This window comes from Armigeres subalbatus, chromosome 2, assembly GCF_024139115.2.
Source record: "Armigeres subalbatus isolate Guangzhou_Male chromosome 2, GZ_Asu_2, whole genome shotgun sequence".
In the NCBI taxonomy this organism is placed as follows: domain Eukaryota; kingdom Metazoa; phylum Arthropoda; class Insecta; order Diptera; family Culicidae; genus Armigeres; species Armigeres subalbatus.
This window is the reverse complement of record NC_085140.1, coordinates 76668621-76695915: the sequence shown is the minus strand read 5'-3', so window position 1 is coordinate 76695915 and position 27295 is coordinate 76668621. Positions and strand designations below refer to the sequence as shown.

The 27295-nt window shown below is 38.5% G+C and overlaps 1 protein-coding gene across 1 annotated transcript in view; it reads left to right on the top strand.

Moving 5' to 3' along the window:
* The window catches only part of LOC134209273 (calcium-binding protein E63-1), a 370945-nt gene extending 359994 nt beyond the window's left edge, over positions 1 to 10951 (top strand). Inside the window, exon 9 of the mRNA XM_062685256.1 lies at positions 7410 to 10951. Coding sequence (XP_062541240.1) covers positions 7410 to 7432 — 23 coding nt within the window. The 3' untranslated portion in view covers positions 7433 to 10951. The remainder of the gene's footprint in view (positions 1 to 7409) is intronic.
* The last annotated feature ends 16344 nt before the right edge of the window (positions 10952 to 27295 follow it).

Here is a 27295-nt window from a genome sequence, read left to right as displayed (position 1 = left end):
AGGTTTCAAATGAGAAGCTCTCGGCTTATGTGGGACAATTATAAGCTGAGTTTTGGAAGCATTCGGGGAAATTTTCCATTTTTGCAAGTAAGTGGAGAAAATATCCAAACTTTTTTGCAATCTACTACAAATGACACGAAGGCTTCGCCCTTTGGCTGAAAGGCCCGTGTCATCTGCAAACAAAGATTTTTGACACCCTGGTGGTAAATCAGGTAAGTCAGAAGTAAAAATGTTATACAATATGGGCCCCAGTATGCTGCCTTGGGGACACCGGCCCTTACAGGTAATCTATTAGATTTAGTATTCTGATAGTTTACCTGCAGTGAGCGATCTGATAAATAATTTTGGATCAGTTTAATGATGTACAGAGGAAAATTAAAATTCATCAATTTTACAATCAAACCTTCATGCCAAACACTGTCAAATGCTTTCTCTGTATCAAGAAGAGCAACTCCAGTCGAATATCCTTCAGATTTGTTGAGCCGAATTAAGTTCGTAACTCTTAATAACTGATGAGTGGTTGAATGCCCATGGCGAAAACCAAATTGCTCATCAGCAAAAATAGAATTGTCATTAATATGAACCATCATTCTATTTAAAATAATCTTTTCAAACAGTTTGCTTATTGAAGAAAGCAAACTGATTAAGGATAACTAGAAGCCTCAGCTGGATTTTTGTCCGGCTTCAAAATTGGAACAACTTTGGCGTTTTTTCATTTATCTATTATACATTTGTTAAATAAATTAACCAAAAAGGATAAAGAGCTCTCAGGAAGTTTTTTGATAAGTATGTAGAAAATACCATCATCACCCAGGGCTTTCATATTTTTAAATTTTCTAGTAATAGATCTCACTTCATCCAAATTAGTTCCCAACGAAGGGTCAAAAACATTCTCTTGATTGAGAATGTCTTCGAAGCTCCGTGTAACCTGATCCTCAATTGGACTAGTGAGACCTAGACTAAAATTTTGGGCACACTCGAACTGCTGAGCAAGTTTTTGAACCTTTTCGCCATTTGTTAATAAAATTTTATTTCCCTCTTTAAGCGCTGGAATTGGCTTTTGAGGTTTTTTAAGAATATTCGTTAATTTCCAAAAGGGTTTCGAACTGGGATCCAACTTCGAGACATTATTCTCAAAGTTGGTATTTCTCAGAATAGCGAAACGTTTTTTAATTTCATTTTGCAGATCTCGCCAAATAACTTTCAACGCGGGATCGCATTTTTAAGACGGATCAGTAGCTGAAGATCGTCGTCAATAATAATGGAGTTGAATTTAACTTCACATTTCGGAATTGCAATGCCTCTGGCTTCGACAATTAAATTTGTCAGCAATTAAATTTGCTTTGAGCATTATTCCATGAACGGTGTTTGGCATTGAAGTCACCAATTACGAAGAATTTTGATTTGTTGCGAGTCAGAATTTGAAGATCAGCTTTCAAAAAATTCTTATGCTGCCCATTCCATTGAAAAGGCAAGTAGGCTGCAATGAAGGAAAATTGTCCAAAATTTGTTTCAACAGAAACTACCAAGGTTTCAAAAACTTGGGTTTCGAAAGAGAAATTTAATTTATGTTTGATAAATGACAGTGCACCACCACAGGCGCGTCAAGACAATCATTTCTGCAGATAAAATTGTTTGGATCACTTTTGATGGGGAGTCCAGGTTTTAAAAACGTTTCAATTTTAATGGCAATGTGCAGATTGTGAACTGTTAGGAAGTTGAATAATTCATCTTCCTTACCCTTTAGTGAGCGGGCATTCCAATTTGGAACTTTCACACAATTATTTGGATCCATTAAAACGGAGTCCGATAACATGTTTGTGTGTACTTTATACCAACCTGAACAGCTTCAGGAATGGTATTTGCTTTGAACATTGCATCAATCATGTTATGCAATTGTTCAGTTAAAAAAAAATCGGAAGCAGTCATGCTACCTGAATCGGCAACATGACCGTTATTTTCCGTTGGGACATGGGTATAAACCTCGACCGGTAACTGGTTTCGAAATTTGAGCGTTTGAAAAATTTCTATCCGTCGAATCTGGGATCCGATTGGAATTTCCCGTCATCAATTTTGCACGGGAATTCAAAACTTTTTTGCGTGAAGGGCATTCCCAGAAATTGGATTTATGATTACCCCCACAATTTGCACACTTAAATTTATTGGAATCTTCTCTCACAGGACATGCGTCCTTGGCGTGAGAGGTTCCACCACAAATCATTCATTTAGCATCCATGTGACACTGTTTGGTTCTATTGCCCCATTTTTGGCACTTACGGCACTGAGTGGGGTTTTGGAAATTTCCCCCAGGCCTGCGGAAATGTTCCCATGTAACACGGACATGGGACATAATACAGGCGTTTTCCAAACTTTTCATATTATTAAGTTCAATTTTGTTAAAGTGAACTAAATAAAATTCTTGGGAAATACCCTTCTGGGAAGTACCAGAGCGAGATTTCTTTTGACGTAGAACTACATCTGCCTTTTCTATATTGGGGTACACTTTACGATTTCGAAAAATCAAAAAACGTCACGAAAATATGATAGACTTTGATCGTTAATATCTCAGCCGTTTCTCGATGCATTTACAATGTTCTTAGACCATTCGATCAAGCAAGAGTCAACGCTTCATAGCCGATGTACATTGAAGTCATTTTTTACGCGGTTTTTGTACACGATTCGCTTTTTATGCGATTTTGTTTTCACTAGAATTTCGGGATTTCCATGGCTCATTTAGACACATTTTGGGATTTACGCGGTTTTTTACGTTGTTTTAATTCACGCGGCCCACATCCTCCGCGTAAAAACAGACTCCAGTGTGTTATAATACTTAGGTATGATAATATTTAGTATTGAAAACTTGCTAACAATTTAGCAATAATAAAGATATTTAGCAGTTTAGGTTTCGGTGAATCAGTCAATCTCGTAAGTGTATCGCAAGCTTCTTCTTCCATAGCACTACATTCCAACTGGAACTTGGCCTGCTTTTCAAAGTAATCTATTAGCATTGTTTTAGATATTAACTGAAAGCTTTATATGCCCGATATTGCATGAGTATTCAATATGTATCTTGTTGTCACACATACATCTTGTTGTCACATACACATACACACATACAATGGATACACTATGCTCGGGGTGTCGAGAATTTTTCCCACCCGAAAATATCCTAGATTGGATCGAGAATCGAACTCGCCATCTCCGGTTTCTGAACCTTTGTTCGCAAGGCTAACTGGAGACCTCAAGCCAGTCAAATTAATGCAACTTACAGGGCTGCGCCAGCTGGTGCAGTTCGTTTCTGCTAGTTTACACGCGCGTTTTCTCTCAAAACCTTGGGGGTGTTTGACGGCAGCTTCTCGCTTACGTCTATTGATGCCAGTAGAGAAGCTCGCAATCTTCTTCACTGCTGCAGTGGATGTGCTCTGGGAAACTTTCTTCGGTTCGTTTTTGCAGATTCCTATGTGTCCAAAGCCCGACGCAACTCACATGAAGGAAAAATAATTATTATCAAACTTATTTATCGCGTCAATTCTGACTTCCTCCATAGGAAGACCACCAAACGCAATTACGATGCAAACGCTTTCACGATGTGATTTTCTAAAACGAGCCACCGGGGTTTTAGACTGAGAAATCATAAAATGAGTACTAATTTGCTCTGACCCCAACATCTTGATAATTATATCTATGACCAGAATGCGTAATGCTCACTCAATCTCAGGAGCGCAGGATAAATCTAGACCAACATTCGAAAAGGGCGTAACTGTTACGCCTTTTTTCAAATATTGGTCTAGAAATAACGAAAACAGATTCAACCTGCGCTTGCTTTGGTTTCTCTCATCGAACAGAAAAGTCGAAAACCTGTAAATTATATAAAGCCACGTAGTTCAACGTCACCTTTGCGTACAACCCGATTGGGCTGCACCTTTGAGTTTTTCATCTTAATTACTTGAACTGGTGAAAATCCAAGTAGTTCAGAAATTTCAATTTTAATCTCATCCAGTGATTTGTCGTCACTAGGGAGACCTTTCAAAACGACTTTGAACAATCGCTCAGTTTTGTCATCGTATGTGAAGAATTTATGGCGCATCTCAGTTAAATACTGAAGAAGACGTTTGCGATCGTCAAAACGCGTCACCCTTGCTGGCAATCTGAAATGAAACTTTTAACCCTGAAGGTTACTCAAAATCTCATTCCTAAAGCCAGAAAACTCGGCAACTCGGCAACAAAACTTCGCATGAATCGAATCACCTGGGCTAGAGGTAGATTCGATTTGCTCAATATCATCATTAATCAAATCGAACTGATTGTTCAGTTCGATAGGAGAAGAATTATTTCCGATATTAGAGTTAGAAGGAATATCTGAATTCTCCAGCTTCCTTCTATTTTTTCCGCGCTCTGGCAGGACGTTCTTGAAACATTGTTTCTTAGAAGGAAGTGGAGAATTCAAAGACTCCCCCTTCCTCTTGTTTTTATTTATACTCATTGCTGAGCGTGAAGACGTGACCTTCTAAGAGGTTTTTTCCCGGAACGGTGTCCCTGCAGGATTACCACCGCTTGTCGGAATTTTACTTCCGCAAACGGGTCCAACGTAAAACGAAGGCACGGGTCCTTGCAAAGATCGTAACGGGATCAGTGGGTACAAATAGCGCTGAGAAGCACTGTTGAAATTAAAATAGCTTCTGGTAGTATTAAAAACTTCCTTCCGCAAAGAGAGAAAATAGAACCGCACAGCACGAAAGCACGATGCGGTCTCCTAACGATATCTACTGATTTGTTTATTTCTCTTTCAACATAGGAATTTCGACAAAAGTTGAAATTTTCCCATCTGTTTTATACTATGCTTATTAACTTTACTTTCATTTCAGGTGTTGTTGAATAATGAAATATGTATCTGAGAACCAAGCATTGTAGTTTGATAAGTACTTAAAATGGCCTTGCAGCTCCTGGAACATATGATTCAAGGGCATGTGCTCATTCAGGAACGATGAATAGTCTTGACTAACCGCAATATAATTCGTCTTGGGATCCACAGTGCTTATGTATATGGGGAAGCGGAAAATTTAACTGGAAGTGTCGGATAATCAAGAAATTTCAACGTTCTGATGTGTTGTGGAGAAAACAATTATGCTTGCACTTTAATCGATTAATTGATGTGCTCAACCAAAGAGTAATTACTCACTTACTGACAGTTTAAACCTAACGAGCAAGATCATCTGCAGTCAAACCTCCAATAGTCGATGTTGAAAGGACGATCGACTCATGGGAATATCGAGATGTGAAATAGAAAATCCTTTGGAAGGTGTTTGAATGGACCATCACAGTAGCCAAAAAATATGTTTAATTAGTCGACCCGGCAGACATTGTAAGCGAAAATGCGCGTTGTGGACTAGGTAGCCATACGAAATGGGGGGCTCCCACATAACCTTATGTAACCTAATCAACCTTTTTCGTACATTTCCGGTCCCCCGAAAACTGTCCGGTCCTGGATCCACCGAATAGCAACATTTTTTCACGGAATAATTCTTCCTGGGATCAGCAGTGTTTATGTTTATATATGCATATGAAAACATGAAATATTTCACTGTGAAAATCAAGGCTGTGGTTTAGTTTGAATAAAACCTATAACCGAAATCGATTTACAGCATGGTGCTGCTAGCAACCTAATGATTGATAATATAAGAGAGAAAAACTAACCTAAGCCTATTATTTAATTGGTCACAACTGAAAACAAAATGTATTAAATAAAAGGACGATGAACCGTATTTATCCTAATTGATTGCCGATTCGCTATTTTGAATGAAATTCATTTCGGTTATCATTTTTGCTATGTTGACTTGTAATTCAACCAGAATGATAACAATAATTATTCTAGTTATCAATATAACTGGATAATTAAGTTTGTTATTAATAAGTTATTCTGCTTTGCACTCTATCCAGCCGACTGTTATATGGTATCATGATTTGATTATAAATAGTCTTCAGTAAATGCAAGATAGTAGAAAGCGTAGTGCTCTTCTCTCCTGCTCCTCAAGAAAGCGTAATTAGGTGAGTGCCTAGAGACGACGCCATACAATCATTCGATTCGAGTTCGAATCCCAGTGAATGCCAACATTTTTATCTATGCGTAACGAAGTCGGCAAAGAAGATTTAACTATTTTGGTCGATAAAACAGTGATGGCTGATAACTAAATAATAACTAAATTAGTTATTTGAGTGAATAACATGTATAGCAAAATGTGTTATCAATTTGGTATCAGTGATAACCTAATTTGTTTTCAGGCAGTTATTTCAGGAACAAAATTCTGGTATCATTTTTGTTATGTTGGCTGTTAATTCAGCCAAAATGATAACAAGTTCAGTTATCAATATGTTCGATAACCGGATAATAGAATTTGTTATCAATTAGTTATTCATTTTTGCTCGGGTTATATCCACATTATTATTCAGAGGGATGGTTAACAATAATGAAAGAGGGCTGACTGAAAAACGCACTTTGACAACCTCACTTGTTCTTGAAATATTGGTTTTAAGATGGTTTAGTTGAAATTCGAATTTTCTTATAATTTTGTAGTTACATCATTTGAGGTTTGAAGCCAGAATTACTCATTATTCAGCAAAAATTGATATTTAACAAGACTTTTATATAACTATAGCCTATCTACATTAATAATTTGAGGAGATTCACAGTAATTATGATCGATAGGATATAAATCTTTGGATATACGACGACTTCGGGCGGTATTGCCAACTGTATTAGGAACAAGGTCATCTCCAGGATTAAGAGTCGCCTAAACCCCTAAAAGCATTTCAAAAATCATCAAAATAGCTTCTTCCTGAACTAGAGATGATTTAAACAACGGATATGGTTTTAATCGTAAAAAAATAGCTTTAGGAAAATTCAGATATCGTCATAAGGCCAGAGGTCAACAAATCAACATGTAATACGACATTTTTAAGCAAAAGATCATTTGAACATTTTCCCTAGAATTGCAAGGAATGTGTCACCCGTGAAAAAATTAAGCACACTTTTAATAAAATTTTTGTTCCCCGCTCGTCTTGCCCCGTGGGGGTGGCCATGTCGCGCCATATGATAAATATAGACATCATGAAATCACCTTTTTTAAAATCAGGTTATAATATACTGAAACGTCATTAATCAATGTTTATTAATAATTATGTCAAATGAACAAATCAGCAGAATTCGAAGGAGTTTCTACAAAGATTACCGCTTAGGTTGGCCATCTTGCCCAATTTTCCCCAAAAATTGTGTTAAAAGCGGAGTTTGATTCAGTTTAGAGGAACCTCTTGATTAGAATATTTTAACAGACAAGACTTATCTATAAACTGAAACCATTATTATAAGATAAGAGCCAAACAATTTTCTAATTATGCTACTTTACTCATTTCAGAATTCGCTCGATTGCTACTGTAAAATCATGACATGTTCACACGGATGGAAACAGAAGCGAAAGTGGCAGCTTGTTCTGTCGTATGGTTTCCGGAATGGAATGAAACCAGCTCCAGTGCAGGGTTGCGAAATATCTTACGAGCAGCAATCTAGTCAGCAGTCAATGGCTTCGAAAAAGAAATGCTAATGAGAGAATGGCAGTGAAATTGGCGATTGGTTGCAAGAGAATAAGAATATGAGTGCTTTTCAGAGTGTAACAGTTAAGAGTGATGTGTAATTTTAAATTCTCTATCCAGCTTAATCCCTCATAAGATATTTCTGCGTTCTATATTTACCCAGTAGGTTACTAATATCGTTCCAGAAGACGAAGTTAAACTACAATATAACATACAACACACACTACTGTTTCATGTCATGTGGCAACTGCACAGTGAAACTGGCCGTGGTACTCACAGCAAGCATCGCAAGCAAAAAGAAACAAAACTAAGCAGATGTCTAGATATCTATGTGCATATTGTTATAATTGAGAGTTACATCTATAAAATGTATTTAGCCCGTAAGCAAGCCAGTAGACTAGTGAACAATTCTAATCATTTTCTTTCATCCTTTTGTTTGTTTGATTGTTGTTGTTGTATTACACCAAAAATGAGAATGAAGGATAGTAAAAAAACTCAAATTGGAAAATACACGGAAATAGACATGTTGAAATAGTAGAAAATAGTATTTGAGGAAGGACCTACAAAAAGGAACAGATGTTTCGACATTTTAAAAACTATATTTACGAATATACTCTTGAATTTGATGTCAAATAAGGCAGGAATCGACACATGGGTTGAATTTTTCGTCCAATAGTTAGTTTTATGATTTACAAATTTGAACTTTGACGAAAATAAGCAAAATAATACAAACGAAAACAAACGTGGGAAAAGCATATACGTTTACTGCTACTAAAACATAACAGAAAAGAAAATCAAAATGTATTGGAACTAATATCTATTTGTAAGACACACATCCAAACAAACACACCTAACACCATGAACATTCTTGCAAATCATACAATATTTATAAAGTGGTGACAAGTGCATATTCAGCACACATAATGCGTTAGAGTGAAATACGTCAATTTGATCTTTGGGCAACAGCGGAAAAGCGAACCGTTGATGGAAAGTGTAAGGAAATTTCTCTGCGTTGAGATGATGATACAGTATAGACGTTCGGTAATTGCAAAGCTTTTATTTTGTCCATCAGTTCATATCAAGGATGATCTTTGGTATCTTTGGTATCTGGCGTATTGTAGAGCTCCAACTTTGTCGGTTTTGGGGCGATGTGCCTCCAATTTTTTCCAGACGCGTCTGGTCTCCTGGACATCTTCATTTTTCCCAGTTCGCGAGTAACATTAGATAAGCTGATTACGAAACCAGCAGAAGGCGTTCTTTACGAAGAAATGCTTTTTTTTAATTTAATAAAAATTGTCATTAACACACTGCGCAAGTAAGCACTACCTCAACGCCACAAGGTCTGCCTTTGTGTCAAACCGCAGCCACGTGCTTCGTCTTGGAATAATTGATGGCCTCACCACCTTAATTTTAGAGGAACAAAACTCTTCATACTGCTTGCGTTCGATTTCATTTTGTGAGGTTAAAGTCTAGCGCAAATCACATGGTTTGAAATTAAGCTACCTATACGAGTCATCTCGTCTCATCTCATCTCAGATTTTTCCCACTTTCAAATATAGTCACATTGACCAACGTTTAGGATAACCGAATGTGTTTAGCTCTCTTGCTGAATATTGATTCAATCGAATTGCATAAACAGAACAGAGTTCGAAACTTGTATTGGCACAAATGTCCATCAATTCGGACCTCAGGCACCCTAATATTGTCAGTGTTATGCCGAAATTCATCGGCTCTTGTTGGTGAGGTAAGCTTCTAGCAAGTCGATAAGCAAGCGTTATCAGGGGAAAAATCATGCGTAGGATTATTAGCAATTTTGATTAAAAAAATTATGTATAGTACACTCAACCCTCTTTTTACGTCACTTATTGGGGGGACGTAAACCGAATGTGACGTAAAAAGAATTTTTGCTGAAATGTCTAGTATTTCACTCAATTTATTCATCGTGAGGATACTTTCAAATACATTCATTTGCGTCTTGCATGAGGTATTGTAAGATCTCTCCAAATCCACGCATATGAGATGTTATAAGATCTCCAAATTGTCCTGAAGTTTGAATCAAATGATCTAACGAATCAACCAAGGCTTCCATGATGTCTCCAGACTCGGTGTTAACCCAATTTTGTCTTCCGATTACTTGTCTTTCACTTCCGTCTTCAATTCTTGCATGTATGAAGTTGTTAGATCTCCAAATTGTCCTGGAGTTTGAATCAAATGGTCTACCGAACCTACTGAGGCTTGCATAATGTCCTCAGCCGCGGTATCATCCCAATCATGCCTTCCGAATATTTGTCTTTCACTTGCGTCTCAAGTACATGGATATTAGATGTTTTAAGATCTCCAAATTGTCCTGGAGTTTGAATCAAATGGTCTATCGAATCAACCAAAGCCTTCATGATGTCCTAAGCCGTGCTTTCAACTCAATTATGTTCTCTGAGTATTTGTCTTTCACTTGCGTCTTAAAACAAGACATATGCGGTGTTGTAAGATCTCCAAAATGTCCTGGAGTTTGAATCAAATAGTCTAATGAATTAACCAAGGCTTCAATGGTGCTCCCAGCTGCGGTATCAACCCAATTAGGTCCTCCGATTATTTGTCTTCACTTACGTCTCAAATCCAGGCATATGAGATGTTTGAATATCTCCAAATTGTTCTGGAGTTTGAATCAAATGGTCTACCCAATTTTGTCTTTTGAGTATCTGTCTTTTACTATCGTCTCAAATACAGGCATATTAGATATTGTAAGATCTCCGAAGTGTCCTGGAGTTTAAATCAAATGGTGAAATGAATCAACCAAGGCTTCTATGGTGCCCCAGCCACGGTATCATCCTAATCATGCCCTCCGAGTATTTGTCTTTCGCGTCTCAAGTCCATGTATATGAGATGTTTTAAGATCTCCAAATTGTCCTGGAGTTTGAATCAAATGGTCTGCATAATCAACCAAGGCTTCCACGAGGTCACCGATGTGTGTGGATTTGAGACGCAAATGATAGAAAAATACTCGGAGGACATAATTGAGTTGATACCGCAGCTGGGGATATAATGAAAGCCTTGGTTGATTCGGCAGACGATTTGATTCCAACTCCAGGACGATTTGGAGATCTTCGAACAACTCATATGCCTACAGTTGAGATGCGAGTGAACGACAAATACTCGGAGGACATGATTGGGATGATACCGCGGCCGGGGACATCATGGAAGCCTCGGTTGATTCGGCAGACCATTTGATTCAAACTTCAGGACGATTTGGAGATCTCACTACATCTCATATGTCTGGATTTGAGACGCAAGTGAAAGAAAAATACTCGGAGGACATAATTGGGTTATTACCGCACCTCTGGACATCATGGAATCCTCGGTTGATTCGACTGAACATAAAAATACTCGGAGGACATGATTGGGATGATGCCGCGGCCGGGGACATCATGGAATCCTCGGTTGATTCGACTGAACATTAGATTCAAACTCCAGGACGATTTGGAGATCTTACTACATCTCATATGTCTGGATTTGAGACGCTAGTGAAAGAAAAATACTCAGAGGACATAATTGGATTAATACCGCTGCTGGGGACATCATGAAAGCCTTGGTTGATTCGGCAGACCATTTGATTCAAACTTAAGGGCAATTTGGAAATCTTAGAACTTCTCATATGCCTGGATTTGAGACGCGAGCGAAAGACCAATACTTGGAGGACATAATTGGGTGGTTACCGTGGCTGGATACATAATGGAAGACTTGGTTGATTCGGTAGACCATTTGATTCAAACTCCAGGACAATTTGAAGATCTTAGAACAACTCATATGCCTACATTTGAGACGCAAGTGCAAGACAAATACTTGGAGGACATATTTAGGATGAATTCTTGGATGACCAGGAAAGGAACGGCTGCTTAAGGCATATTGAGTTTGGTTTAATAGATCATATGGAGCATGAACCATTTAAAAAAAGAGATAACAGCCCATCGGTTACGCGGGTAGACCTCAAGACCTATATTCCAGGGAATTCTTGTGTGATCTGGAACGGAATTTGGTTTAATCTATCAAATAGGGCATAAACCATTTTTTACAATAGATAACAGCTCTTTCGCTACGCTTGTAGACCTTTGGTCCTTGGTTACGCGTGTAGACTCCAGTAAATTCTTGGATGACCTGGAACGGAACAATTGTTGAAGGCAAATGATGAATATACAAAACATCTACTTTGTTCTTTGGGTTTCTAAGAATACCTTCATATAGGCTTACTTTTGGATGTCAATAATGTTTCAAATTCTTTTTACGTCACGTGCCGTAAAATGGAGTGATGTATAATAACTGCCGTAAAAAGAGGGTTGAGTGTACATTTTAGGCATTACATATTTTGTGGCGTAGCGCATTGTAATGCACTCCTAGATGAACAAATTTATTTCATTAAAACTACCATTTCTCTGTAGACAGTGATGAGTTTCAGCTCATAAATAAAGAAAATACGGCCAGAAGGATCCAAAATACAAAGTAGCATAAATTTAGATGGTTATCCTAAATGTTGCTTTATGTATGTTTACACCAAGATCGTTTTTGCTCGGATGGTTTCTGTTTTGCCGATTATGGCACTCTTTTTAAACACGAGATAGCTCTACGATAATAGTTTACGGATAAATTTTAGCAACTTTAACATAAATTGCATTTTACTCGAACATAAAAACACGCGTTCACGGCGAATCGTTTGACACCTTTCTAGAAATAGGGTGGGTGTACCAATCGTCACCATAGTTAAGAACAACTATTTTTTTTAAATATAATTAAAAGGCATATGGGTGGTGTTTTTGAAATTTTCCGTCGGATTTTTAACCCCGTGCATTTTAAATGGGGCCGGGATTTTGATTTTCCGTGCCCAAATCCCGAAAACATCGCATATGCAAAAATACATGTGGGGAAAAATCCGATGACCAAATTCCCGAGGTGTGAGGCAACCTTAACACCTTATTTCAATTAACATAGGGTGTTCAGTGGAAATAATGTCTTTTTTGAATGAACTCGTTTGCTCCCTTTAAGGCAAATAGAGATGTGATTGCCTTGTTTAGAGATGATGTCTTCTTTTAATGAACGCGTTTACCCGGTATAAGGCGAACAGTAGAGATAAAACCAGAGTGTAAAATAATCGAAAAATTTTGGTGAAGTCCATTTTTCTACATTTGTCAGTTCACTTCCGACACATTCATAGTTAGCTCTGGACAGTCAATATTCAGTTGAATATTAGTCATTGAATATTTATGCACATTTTACAAATTGATAATTATCTGAAACCTGAAAACGTTTCAAATAAGTAAAGTGATTTATCACACAGGACTGAATCCGATTTTCATCCGCGAGGCACTTTCAACGGTAAACATCAACATAAACAATGCTAATTACAGGGTGGCCACTGAACCGGGAATTAACCGGGAATCAGATAAAACCGGGGAAAACCGGGAAATAACCGGGAATTTGATTGACGCTGATTAAAGCTGACAATTTTAGGTCGTAGAAATCACGTCCTAACTCAAGAATTATGTTTACAGAAGTTTATCAGTCTTTTAAAAAGAATAAAATTTCTTTCCGATTTTCTGGAATTTCAGGACTACATAGATTTTGGCCTCAGTATTGAGGGTCATGAGTTTATGTCCCATCGGAGGAAAGTGGTTACCTCCAATACAAAATCTCCCACATAATGTACATATTCACATTGGAGATTTTTAGACCTTGTAAATAAATAAAAAGTAATCTCAAGTGTAACAGATTTCAGAAATTTCAGGAATATTTTTTTCAGTTCAAAGTTTGAAGAAATCATAACCGGTAGGTAACCCTTATACCTCTAAGATCCTTCCACGTATCCCATCTTTCTTCTCGAGATACAAATACATTAGCTCTTAAATCTGCTTAGTGTTATATATTTCTTAGTTAAAACTTCTAAATTGTTTCTATTCAAGAAAACACATTTACCGTCTATAAATCTGATTGATTATTTAAAAAAAATATCAGCATTACAAAATTTCCAAAATATCAAAAATTATTCCAAAGCTTAGATATCAAACTGGAATCTTAGAAAAATATCTCAATTTAAGATTTTTTTTCGGACATGGTGGTCTGTAAAACCATTAGCAATACAGTCCACTATGGTCCAGGATACAGATTTACGCGGAAAGATGAATTTTACGCCAAAACTATATTTTTTAGAAAAAAATTTTGTTCTGCAAAATTGTTCGAAATAGTAATGCCATCATTACGGTGCTATCAAAAAATAGGGTGGTTCATCATATAAAAAACAGAAAATATTTTTTTTACTTCTCAGAATATTGACATGTTATGTTCTACAAAGTTGTAGCGCAGCTTATTCAAATCAATTCTCACGAATGTCATCTTCTGAAGACTTTTGGGGCTTTTCAAAACGCGTGTTTTGCTATAAGAATATTGTCTGTATCTTCTTCCGTTGTCGAGTTATATTAATTTATTTAAAAAAACCCAGATTAATCCACCTAGCGGTGATGGTGCCTTTCTCGACCTTCGTAAAATGTGTGTGCTTGAAAATAGATGAGCTAGTAGCTAGGAGTAAAAAAGACAAATTTCTTTGTCCGTTCTATGAAAATCAGATTACGGCAAAGATATTGTAGATCCAGTTGAAAACCGAAAATCATATTTTGTCCCATTCCCGGATGTCGCAACTGCATCGCGAGTGGTGCCCGACTATGGCACAGTTGCGCACTACTCGCGATGCGCTACTCCTACTACTACTCCTACTACTGCACTATACTACTCGCACTACTCCGGAAATGCGAGAAAATGCGATTGTCGCGAGACCTCGGTTCGGTTTTCAGCTTGATCTACAATATGCTAATATTAATAAGAATTTCGACATTTTATTTCCTTTTCCAATGTTTTTGACGTTCATACCCCTGTTTTATTTTACCCAGTCATATATTTTAAGGATATCACTTTAGGATGTTAGTTGAACTGAAGTCCGACTGCACAAAAGAAAACGAAAATGTCATTCCCATCAAGCGAGCGGAGGGATATTTGATATTTGATATTTGTTATGATATAAATCTCATGACCGTCTTTCTGCCAAACTCCCGTATGAAGAGGGAGGGAAGTGCATCAGTGTGGAAGCATCCGATAGTTCGTTTTCGGAAAGAAATTATAGCCTTTCGGTACAACTTTGTTGCACAAGAAAGGCAAAAGAATTTTGGCCATAATTTCTAAGGTAATAGTCCAATCTGGCCAACTTTCAATAGAAAATAATAGAATAGGATTCCGCGTCTAATGCAATTTGTTGAGAGTAAATCGGTTGAGGGTAAGTCCATTAAAAGTCAGCTAGACTTTTTTACTCGCTTTTTTATAACACATAGTATATTTTGGCCATAATTTCTGTGCCCATGTTCCGATCTTCCAAATTTTCAATAGAAAACAATACGACAGGATTCCGCGTCGAATGAAACTTGTTGGAATTAAATCGGTTGAGTTCCAAAAAAGTGAGCTAAACTTTTCGCACTTTTGGTGCGCGCACACACACACAGAAACATCATCTCAGTTCGTCGAGCTGAATCGATTTGTATACAACACTATGGGTCTCCAGGGCCCTGTAGCATAATCAGACTAATAATATTAGCTACAAGTTACAAGTTACAAGTCAACAAATTAAAAGTACTTGTAACTTGCGTCGCATAATAATGTTTTGCCAACTAATAATATTAGTACTTGTATTATTAGTAAGGTTGAATTTGGTTGGTTGAGGTTGAGGTTGAGGTCAGGTTCATTTACCTGTCAAAATTCATCCGACAGTTCTCTGTCAATGCGAAGGTAAACGATTTGTATACGTTTGTTTGCAAATTTGTGGATAAATAGAATATATATTTTGACTGCGATAGGTATGCACGGAACACTCTCTGTAAATTTATTGATTCCGTGGTTTAGGCCGGCTTCGTGGTATTGGCATTTTTAAGGAAGCCAATGCACACTGGAGTCGTTTTTACGTGGTCTTTGGGATTGACTTAAGTTTTAATTAGGGCGATTTGTAAGTTACGCGAACGTATGCTCCTTGACTAATCGAATCCCGCTAGACTTGTTTGTTGTGGGTTTTTGAAGAGGGTTTAATTTACGTGTATTGTGAGACTTATGCGAGTTTAGGTTTTGCTTATAATTCGCGATTATGAAATTTGGACGATTTCTTTTTTTGTTCAAACTATTTACTAACTGATGAAAATATCGTAATAAATTCTACTCAAAATTTAGGTAGTTTTTCCGTTTTTCTTTTGTTTCCCATGATGTTGTTAAACATAAAGCAATATGCATGGTCTTAAATGAGATTGTTTAGTATTATAATACAATAATACTACAATAAAACAATAATATAAATTTCAGTAAATTAATATATTCTCAACAGGCCTTGGAAAATTCGTTCAAAAACGAACGAATGCTTCGTTTTTAGCCCACAGTGAGGTTTTAATTTCGGTACACCGATTGATGTTCCTTCGATGACGTGCTGCTTACTGCACGAACAAGGGAAGAGGCAATTACAAAACATTCGTTTTATGCATTGAAAGAGGGGAGTTTTGAACGTGGCATCTTCACAAGCCGGGTACTACCGAAGAGGCATCGTTCAGTAAGGAAGCGTGAAATGAGGATGCTTCCTTCGTTCATCGGCAGTGTTTCATATGTTAGTGAGTGTTGTGTAAATACAAAACCACTAGCGGGAAAGAGATAGCCTGCATTATATACCTCTCTTTTACACATTCATTCCAACAGAAACGCGCAACTCAGTGGAAGTGAGGCAAGAGAGTTAAATATTCTCTGCACAAGCGGGTGCTTGATTTCACTCTCCAACTGTTTCGTACAGCAGTGCCATATAGAGCGAGGAAGCATTCTTCACTAAGCACTTTGAAACTGTTCTCTCATGAAGCTACCTTCCTCGGGAGTATATCTGGTGCTGAAGCATCGGTCCTCATCTTCATTGCTTCATTCATCCAAGCCCTGATTCTCAATTTTGAGATGAATAAAGTCAACTTTGGGTAAACTAAACTCAGCTTTGGTTAATATGTTTTGAGTGGATTAAGTTAAACTACTAAGTGTTAGGAAACTCATTTCACTTAAAATTGGGTTATTGGTCCAAAGTACGGATTTGAGCTAAAACAACCCACTTTTGAGTAGTTTTGTTTCATTATTCACTGTGTTATATCGAAACGAGAAATTTATTCTTATTGCACAGTATTTCATTATATGATAATTTGAAGCAACTAGAATAATAGTTTCTTTCTCTGTTAAGTCGTTAAAAACAATAAAACGATGCATAAGTACTTTGCACGGCTAAAATAATAAAATAAAAGCTACTTGTAAATTAAATTACAGCACCATTCATACTTGTAAAAGAAACTACAAGCCAACGCTAATAATTTGTACTTGTATTTTCTTTATGCAACAGTTACTTGTAAATTCCATTGATATTATTAGTGCGGTTTACTTGTAATATTAGCCTTGTAAATTCATTCTTGCAACAGAAAAATACAAGTTACAAGCTACTCTACTAATATTATTAGTACAATTTCGATTATGCTACAGGCCCCAGGCCTTCTGTAAAAGTTTGGTTTTGGAACGAACATACAACCTTATCGTATAAAAAGGCAAAAATGATGTTTCGGCCATAACTTCCGATCCCATAGTCCGATCTAGCCAATTTCAAATAGGAAACAATGGGATAGGATTCTGCGTCGAATGAAATTTGTTGCGAGCAAATCGGTTGAGGATAAGTGCCTGAAAAATGAGTGACATTTTTTACGCGATTTTTACGTATAAATTTGTATTTTGGCCATAACTTCCGATCCCATAGTCCGACCTGGCCAATTTTCAATAGGAAACAATGGGAAAGGATTCTGCGGCGAATGCAATGTGTTGCGAGCAAATCGGTTGAGGATAAGTGCCCGAAAAATGAGTGACATTTTTTACGCGATTTTTTCGTATGAATTTGTATTTTGGCCACACAGAACAATATAATGAAAACTAAGAAGCGCGTAAAAAATAAAGACATGGAAAGTTACCCTATTTTGGGCACACATGGATATTTTCCAACAAGTACACCCTAAATGTATGCAATTTCTATAGCATTATGTTAGTCTCTCCAGCATACATCATATAAAAAGTGACATAATGCAATACAGAACGCATACATTCACGCGATAATATCGTTTAAATTTACGCTCTTTTTGGCATTCTTTTTATTTGCATCACTTTCTTGTAAATTTCAACAATTTTTTTCTATCTGTGCATAACTTTCGATCCCATAGCTCGATCTGGCCAATTTCAAATAGGAAATAATGGGACAGGATTCTGCGTCGAATGCAATTTGTTGCGAGCAAATCGGTTGAGGCTAAAGGCCCGAAAAATGAGTGACATTTTTAAGCGTTTTTTTCGTATGAATTTGTATTTTGGCCATAACTTTCGATCCCATAGTTCGATCTGGCCAATTTCAAATAGGAAATAATGGGACAGGATTCTGCGTCGAATGCAATTTGTTGCGAGCAAATCGGTTGAGGCCCTCCTTAGCCGTGCGGTAAGACGCGCGGCTACAAAGCAAGACCATGCTGAGGGTGGCTGGGTTCGATTCCCTGTGCCGGTCTAGGCAATTTTCGGATTGGAAATTGTCTCGACTTCCCTGGGCATAAAAGTATCATCGTGTTAGCCTCATGATATACGAATGCAAAAATGGTAACCTGGCTTAGAAACCTCGCAGTTAATAACTGTGGAAGTGCTTAATGAACACTAAGCTGCGAGGCGGCTCTGTCCCAGTGTGGGGATGTAATGCCAATAAGAAGAAGAAGAAGAAATCGGTTGAGGCTAAGTGCCCGAAAAATGAGTGACATTTTTAAGCGTTTTTTTCGTATGAATTTGTATTTTGGCCATAACTTCTGATCCCATAGTTCGATCTGGCCAATTTCAAATAGGAAACAATAAGACAGGATTCTGCATCGAATGCAACTTGTTGCGAGCAAATCGGTTGAGAATAAGTTCCCGGAAAATGAGTGACATTTTTTACGCGATTTTTTTGTAGGATTTTGTATTTTGGCCATAACTTCTGATCCCATAGTCCGATCTGACCAATTTCAAATAGGAAATAATGGGACAGGATTCTGCGTCGAATGCAACTTGTTGCGAGCAAATCGGTTGAGGATAAGTGCCCGAAAATGAGTGACATTTTTACGCGATTTTTCGTATGAATTTGTATTTTGGCCATAACTTCTGATCCCATAGTTCGATCGGGCCAATTTCAAATAGGAAACAATGGGACAGGATTTTGCATCGAATGCAGTTTGTTGCGAGCAAATCGGTTGAGAATAAGTGCCCGAAAAATGAGTGACATTTTTACGAGATTTTTTCGTATGAATTTTTATTTTAGCCATAACTTCTGATCCCATAGTCCGATCTGACCAATTGCAAATAGGAAACAATGGGACAGGATTCTGCGACGAATGCAATGTGTTGCGAGCAAATCGGTTGAGGATAAGTGCCCGAAAAATGAGTGACATTTTTTACGCGATTTTTCGTATAAATTTGTATTTTGGTCATAACTTTCGATCCCATAGACCGATCTGGCCAATTTCAAATAGGAAACAATGGGATAGGATTCTGCGTTGAATGCAACTTGTTGCGAGCAAATCGGTTGAGGATAAGTGCCCGAAAAATGAGTGACATTTTTTGAGTAGTTTTGCGCACACACACACACACACATACACACTATAAAAAGTTTTCTTCACTTCTATAAAAAGTTTGTTTTTGGAGCGATCATATAGCCTTTACCGTATACTTAGTATACGAGAAAGGCAAAACATGATTTTAGTAAAATTGATGAAGCTTGAGATAAAAAAATAACATATCCCCAATTTTTTGACATAATAAAGAATATTAATTTCTCTTTCAAATGCCGTGTAAATATATTTTTTTGGTCTGCCCTAACCGGAGATATCTGTGTATATTGTGGGGCCCTCCTTAGCCGTGCGGTAAGACGCGCGGCCACAAAGCAAGACCATGCTGAGGGTGACTGGGTTCGATTCCCGGTGCCGGTCTAGGCAATTTTCGGATTGGAAATTGTATCGACATCCCTGGGCATAAAAGTATCATCATGTTAGCCTCATGATATACGAATGCAAAAATGGTAACCTGGCTTAGAAACCTCGCAGTTAAAAACTATGGAAGTGCTTAATGAACACTAAGCTGCGAGGCGGCTCTGTCTCCCAGTGTGGGGATGTAATGCCAATAAGAAGAAGAACCGGAGATATCTACTTATGAAAAAATGTAATTTTGATAGAAAAAAGATATTGAGCATATTTACCCATCAAAAGTTGCATTTTTTGAGTTCTAAATGTCACCTGAACACGACTTTTGCGAGAAATCTAAAACAAAAAAAGTAGATCAAAAATACTGTTTTTTTAGGTACACCCTAATCTAATTAGGTAAAATTGCTCTAAAAAAAATTTTTTTTAGCGAAATTGATTGGAATAAGTTACGATACAACTTTGTAGAACATAACATGTCAATATTCCGAAAAATAAAAAAAATATTTTCTAGTTTTTTTTATATGATGGGCCACCCTATTTTTCGGTAGAACCATAATGATGGCCTTACTATTTCGAACAATTTTGTAGAAAAACAGTTTTTTCTTTTCCGCGTAAATCTGTATCCTGGACCATAGTGCAGTCTAACCTCCATGAATCGATATCGAAGGAACCAACGACTCATGGAAAAATCGAATTGCAGAACAGGAAATTGTTGGAAAGTTTTCTGTAGGAACCATCACAGTAACCCAGCAAATATTTTTAATGTGGCATAATTTGCTTCCATGAGTCGTTATCGAGTTACAGAACATCGACTCATTGAGGTTTGACTGTACTCCATTTCTTATAAAATGGTTTCCCCAAAAACATCAAGCATTTTAAAATCCGCCTTGAAATTCTCCAAGAAATATGAAACAATATTTCTTGAGCTGTTTCGTTTTTGAATAATGTTCCGATTTTAAGTATGAACGTTTTGAAATCGTTTAAAATTTTTCAAATCAATCCTATCTCAAGTTTCTAAATCATGTTATTTTTTTGCTTGATAAGGCGTTAATTTGAGCAAGTAAATAACAACGGAATACGAATGCCTTGAACTCACATTGAATAACACATTGTTAGACTTTCTTTTTTTCGGTAGTTGTTATTATTTTCTGGAGAACGCATTAATGTTTTCCCGAAAAAATATTATGTTTGAAAAATCTTTGATATTTAAATCTAAATTTGGAGCAAATTTATAAAATGAGCTCGTTTATTTTTCGAATAAAAATATTGTTGGGGTTGTATTCAAGACACGACCGGTTGACGTAAACTACGTAAAATCAAATATAGTGCACTGAACCAATTATTCCGTTCTATATAGAAGAGAAGAAACTATCCCATTGATACTACTACCCAGCTTTAGCAGCATCTCCCGCTCTATGAGGGAGTAGGGACCCCACTGTCTAACAGCTGGGCCACCCCATGCATACACCCAATTGATAATACCCTAAAAGAGGGTAATTACCAAGGATTGTAACGTGCGGCATAGAAAATGCATGATGCATGAAAGAACTAAAATTTTCAATAGCTTACCGTTGATACTCAAAATTCAATACTACTGGCAAATTAGTGGAGAGTTTGCGATTCGATTGATATATAAATCTTTAAAATCCATTGAAAGATAAAGGACCTATTAATGTTACAAATCTAACATGATTTCGCGACGGTCCCCGATTTTGTAGTTTTCATTTTACACCCTGTATCCAAGTCTTCCCCTTAGACATAGTTTATGTCAAAATTATAGTGAAAAATAATTGATAGCAATGCTTCTATCACTTACCAGAATTTCTTCTTAATTAATGTGTTGCCAATGTGATAGTAATGAAAGAATGAATGCAGAAATAAGCTTTTATTCACTTCTAACAGTGACTGCTAGAATGGTCAAGTTGAAGGTACCTATAGGATAGAGATTGACACGATCTGGAATTGAACCCTTGGCCTCCTTCGTATAAGGCAGGGAGTTTGCTTAACAGGCGCATTATCAATACATTGCCATATTGTTCTATTCGATTTATTTAGGATGTATTATTATACAATTCCATACATTTTGATGGTGAATTTAAGTCACATGATCAGAAATACGATCGAAACGAAACGAAACGAAAATGTCGTGTAAAGCAAGTGTGGTTGTTCCACATATTGATTTGTCAAATTAATGCAAAACCTCATCCCTCGATCATTTCTTTTCTCGATACACTTCTACCGGGAAAGTTCCAAAATTTGAACCGGGAAAAACCGGGAATTCCAAAATGGAAATTGAGTGGCCACCCTGTAATTATGTTTTTTCTGCACATAGTAAACACACTCAGTGACAGTCGAATGAATGAGTTCGTGGAGCAGTCGTCTGACTATGTCATTCTATGTTTTGAATATTCATGCGATGTTTGTCAAAATTCGGACCGAAGTTACTTCATGAAGATGAATATTTTAAGCTCTGGATAAAACCTCCTTTAAATAATCATTTACATACAAGATATAACGAAACTATAACTGCCCCTTGCGGAACAAGCATATTCGACGAACAGAAGAGATCCTCTCATTCTAGGGTCTTGTCGCCATGCCCTTCTTGTCACAGTAAGGTTAATCGCCGACTTTCCGCAAACTTCAGAAGCAACATTTCCACGCCTTTATTCTGTCAAAATGCATGTTCGCGAGCCGTCTCAAGCCCCGTCGAAGTCGGCTGAAATTTCCTCCAGCTCCCTGCATTGAGCATAAGAATGTACTACGAAATTCTCACTTCGGCTTTAACAGTCTTCAAAGGTAGCACATGATATGTAACGGGATATTATGGAGCAAGAATTTTTCGTTCTGTACTGTTTTCAAATTGTTCTAGTTTGATGAAACGAATCGCGAATTCAACACGATGAACCTTGTAAAAGAACTATCGGATCGAAAAATAAGTATGGATCTACGATAAATTTCTCGTAAAAATTGTGTAATTTACTCGACTGGAGTCGCCCTGCTATTGAATAAGTCGTTAAACACATTTCCATGAATTAATTAATAACTAAATAAACTTCTATTAATTAACTTTTTTTCATTGAAAAAACTAATGGCGTTCGGAGTAATGGCATTATGAGTGATAGGATTATGGGTAGTGTCGTGGAGTCAGACTTATGAAAATCATAAGAAATAATAATTATTACTAAAAGAGAAATTCGATTGTCGATTGTCTGCGATTGAAGTTCAACATTGTTCATTATTTTTACTTGAAATTCTAATTTTTTTGTTATTTCACTAAATCATTATCAATACGTTGCTTTTACATTTTTGATAATAATTCGATAATTCTCCACAATATTTCCCGTCCCTAATCTATAATAAATTATTTTTATTATGTTTTACAGGTCTAGGGTGACCACATGGTAACCTTAACGAGGACATGTCCTCCTTTTTCATTAAAAACCAGATGTCCTCATTTTGCGTTGAAATGTTCTCCTTTTTGGAAATTTTGGAAAAACGATTTCATGAATAACTATTGCTGAAGAAATTCTAGTTTAACAAACAATAATACAACAGATGTCGGTTCTGTAACAAAACATTGGACTCGTTTGCGTTTCTGGTTTTGATTCTGAAATATTTACCTTTGGGTTTTGGAATAAAATTAATGTAAATATAGAAAGCGAAATGCGTGAGTTACAGTAATACAGGTTTCAAAAATATCAGAAGCATCGGAATTGTGAGAAATGGATTAGGCAAACAGAATGCTAATGCTTTTCAAAATTTTCTACAAGCAAACACCCATCAAATTGCATTTTAAACGTATCGCACGGTATGCTGCTTGAATTTGTGGGGCAAAGAGCAGCCGCCTTACCATGCCTAGAATGGAATAGAAATACCTAAAACTAACTTCTTTAGTCGCAAACTAAATAGTTTAGAATTTGTTCAATTGAAAACATTGTGGTCATACAGCTAACGGTATCATTCTAGTGGCTTCAATTGTGATTCTCAAATTCAATTCAAGGAAAAAAATCACTGGACAATTAAGCATCTTGTATTCGGTCCTTATAGAAACTAATGTTCGGTCAGTTATTTATTTTTGCAATAAAGTATTCACAATTGTAAAGAATGATTCACGTTGGAATTCTGTGGAATATCGCTGAAAATGCATGCATAATAATATTTAACATTTGTTCACTACTGATTTTAAAATTGGTTGAAGTTAAAATATTTCCATTAAAAATATGTTGCTGGTAGTTTATAATTGGAAAGTGCTTTATGTAGACTATAAGAGTCTGAAACGTTTCATCTGGAGTTAATAAAGTTATCTGTTATGTTAAGTTTTTTTATTACCAGATTAAGGCCGGAGTGGCCTGTGCAATACATAAAAGTCTTCTCCATTCAGCTCGGTCCATGGCTGCACTTCGCCAACCACGCAGTCTGCGGAGGGTCCGCAAATCGTCCTCCATCTGATCGATCCACCTTGCCTGCTGTGCACCTCGCCTTCTTGTTCCCGTCGGATCATTGTCGAGAACCATTTTCACCGAATTACTGTCCGACATTCTGGCTACGTGCTTTGGTCCACCACGAGCATCGTCCAGGTCTCGTGTCCGTAGAGAACTACCGGTCTAATAAGCGTTTTGTAGATTGTCAGTTTGGTACGGCGGCGAACTCTATTCGATCGAGCGTCTTGCGGAGTCCAAAGTACGTCCGATTTCCTGCCATGATGCGTCTTTGAATTTCTCTCCCTGGGTCACCAGTGAGCCCAAGTACACGAATTCTTGAACCACCTTGATTTCGTCACCACCGATAGAAACTCGTGGTGGGTGGCTTACATTGACCTCTCTTGAGCCTCTTCCTATCATTTACTTCGTCTTCGACGTGTTGATGACTAGTCCAATCCGTTTAGCTTCACTTTTCAGTCTGATGTAGGCTTCCTACATCCTCTCAAAGTTACGTGCCATGATATCAATGTCGTCGGTGAAACCAAATAACTGGACGGACTTCATGCAAATCGTACCACTCGTGTCAATCCCTGCTCTTCGTATTACTCCCTCCAAAGCGATGTAACCCTCTGCGTGTTTCCAAGGGACTGAAAATTGAACTACGCACATCACCCGATCCATCGTCGCCTTGATCAACCGTATCAGTTTATCCGGAAATCCGTTTTCATGCGTTAGCTGCCATAGCTGGTCCCGATTGATTGTATCATATGTGGCTTTGAAATCGATGAATAGATGATGTGTGGGCACGTTGTACTCGCAGGCATTTCTGCAATACCTGACGTACGGCGAACACCTGGTCTGTGGTAGAACGTTCACCCATAAGTCCCGCCTGGTACTGCCCCACGAACTCTTTTGCAATTGGTGTTAGTCGGCGGCATAAAATTTGGGAGAGTACCTTGTAGGCGGGGTTCAGCAATGTGATTGCGCGGTAGTTGCTACAATCCAGCTTATCGCCCTTTTGTAGATGGAACACGACTCCTTCCACCCACTCCTGCGGCAGAACCTCATCCTCCCAAACCTTGATAATTACCCAGTGCAGCGCTCTCGTTAGTGCCTCACCACCGTGTTTAAACAGCTCTCCTGGTAGTTGGTCAACTCCAGGAGCTTTGATGTTTTTCAGCCGGCCGATTTCCTCCTGAATTTCCTGGAGATTCGGTGCCGGAAGTCGCATGTCCTGCGCGCGTGCTCCTAGGTTCATTACCATACCGCCACCGTTGTCTGCCATATCTCCATTCAGGTGCTCTTCGTAGTGTTGCCGCCACCTTTGAATCACCTCGAGCTCGTTTGTGGGAAGGTTCCCGTTTATGTCCTTACACATATCGGGCAGTGGCACGTGGCCCTTACGTGAACGGTTCAACTTCTCATAGAACTTTCGTGCGTTATTAGCGCGGTACAGTTCCTCCGTCTCTTCACGGTCGATCGCTTCCTGCTGGCGCTTTTTCCTCCGAAAAATCGATTTCTGTCTGTTTCGCGCCCGTTTGTATCATGCCTCGTTCGCCCTCGTGCGGTGTTGCAGCAATCTCGTCCATGCTGCATTCTTTTCTTCTACTAACTGCTCACATTCGCCGTCATTCCAGTCGTTTCTCTGATCCGGGGGCACCGTGCCAAGTGCAGCGGTTGCGGTGCTACCAATGACGGATCGAATATCTCTCCAGCCATCTTCAAGAGACGCTGCGCCTAGCTGCTCTTCCGTTGGGAGTGCCACTTCCAGCTGCTGCGCGTAATCTTGGGCTAGTCTACCGACTTGTAGCCGCCCAATATTAAGCCGCGGCGTCCGACTTCGGCGCGTGTTGTACACCGTCGAGAGTTTTGAGTGCAGGCATACTGCAACGAGGTAGTGGTCGGATCCAATATTCGCACTGCGGTAAGTGCGGACGTTCGTGATGTCGGAGAAGAATTTACCGTCGATTAGAACGTGGTCTATTTGGTTTTCCGTTTCTTGGTTAGGTGATCTCCATGTGGCCTTGTGGATATTTTTGCGGGGAAACAAGGTGCTTCGGACTACCATTCCGCGGGAGGCTGCGAAGTTTATGTATCGTTGGCCGTTGTCATTCGATACGGTGTGCAGACTATCAGGTCCGATGACCGGTCTATACATTTCCTCCCTTCCTACCTGCGCGTTCATGTCACCGATGACGATTTTGACGTCCCGCAGTGGGCATCCATCGTATGTCTACTCCAGCTGTGCGTAGAACGCTTCTTTCTCGTCGTCGGGTCTCCCTTCGTGTGGGCAGTGCACGTTGATGATGCTATAGTTGAAGAAACGGCCTTTAATTCTCAGCTTGCACATCCTTGCGTTGATTGGCTGCCACCCAATCACGCGCTGGCGCATCTTACCCAGCACTATGAAGCCGGTTCCCAGCTCGTTGGTGATGCCAGAGCTTTGGTAGAAGGTAGCCGCCCGATACCCGCTTTTCCACACTTTCTGTCCTGTCCAGTAAATCTCCTGCAGCAACACGACGTCGAAGTTGCGGGGATGTCATTCATCGTAGATCATCCTGTCGCAACCTGCGAAACCTAGCGACTTGCAGTTCCATGTTCCAAGCTTCCAATCGTGATCCTTTATTCGTCGCCTAGGTCGTTCGTAATAGTTGTTTTTAAAGGCGGCTTATTGGGCCTGCGCAAACCTCCTGTCTCGTCGGAGGGCCGTCTTGTCAGGGCTGTTTAGCGTCCCACCTAACACCAGGACTTGGGCTTGTGCGCTTTGAGCGGCACACGGTCGCTTTGACGGAGCCTACTTGCGGATACATGCAGCTTTTTATAGAGGTTTAACAGGGCCCACTGTCAAACCCCACCACATCCTAGGCAGGCGCCATAACTCGCAGATGGCCTGGGGAGGGATCGTCAAGCCCTTGGACATAGTCCCTGCTGCCCCCGAAAAAATGCCTCGTACGGTCGTGATAACGGTCGTTTTTAACATGTAAACGTTTGTACAGATTCCTTGTTTCATGAGGAACCAAATACTGTTGAAAATATTGAAATCCAAGCTTCAATAAAACCACACGAGCTATTTTTGCGGCTGTGTAACTGTCGCTCATCTAGGTGTTGTTCTGCATTAGGTCCGTTTTGTGTGAAGCAAACATATATCTGTGTTATTGATTTTAAGCGTGCGGGGACATTCGCCTCCTCTACGATATCTCACGACGTTTAAGTGGGGCGAAGATGAATGCAACG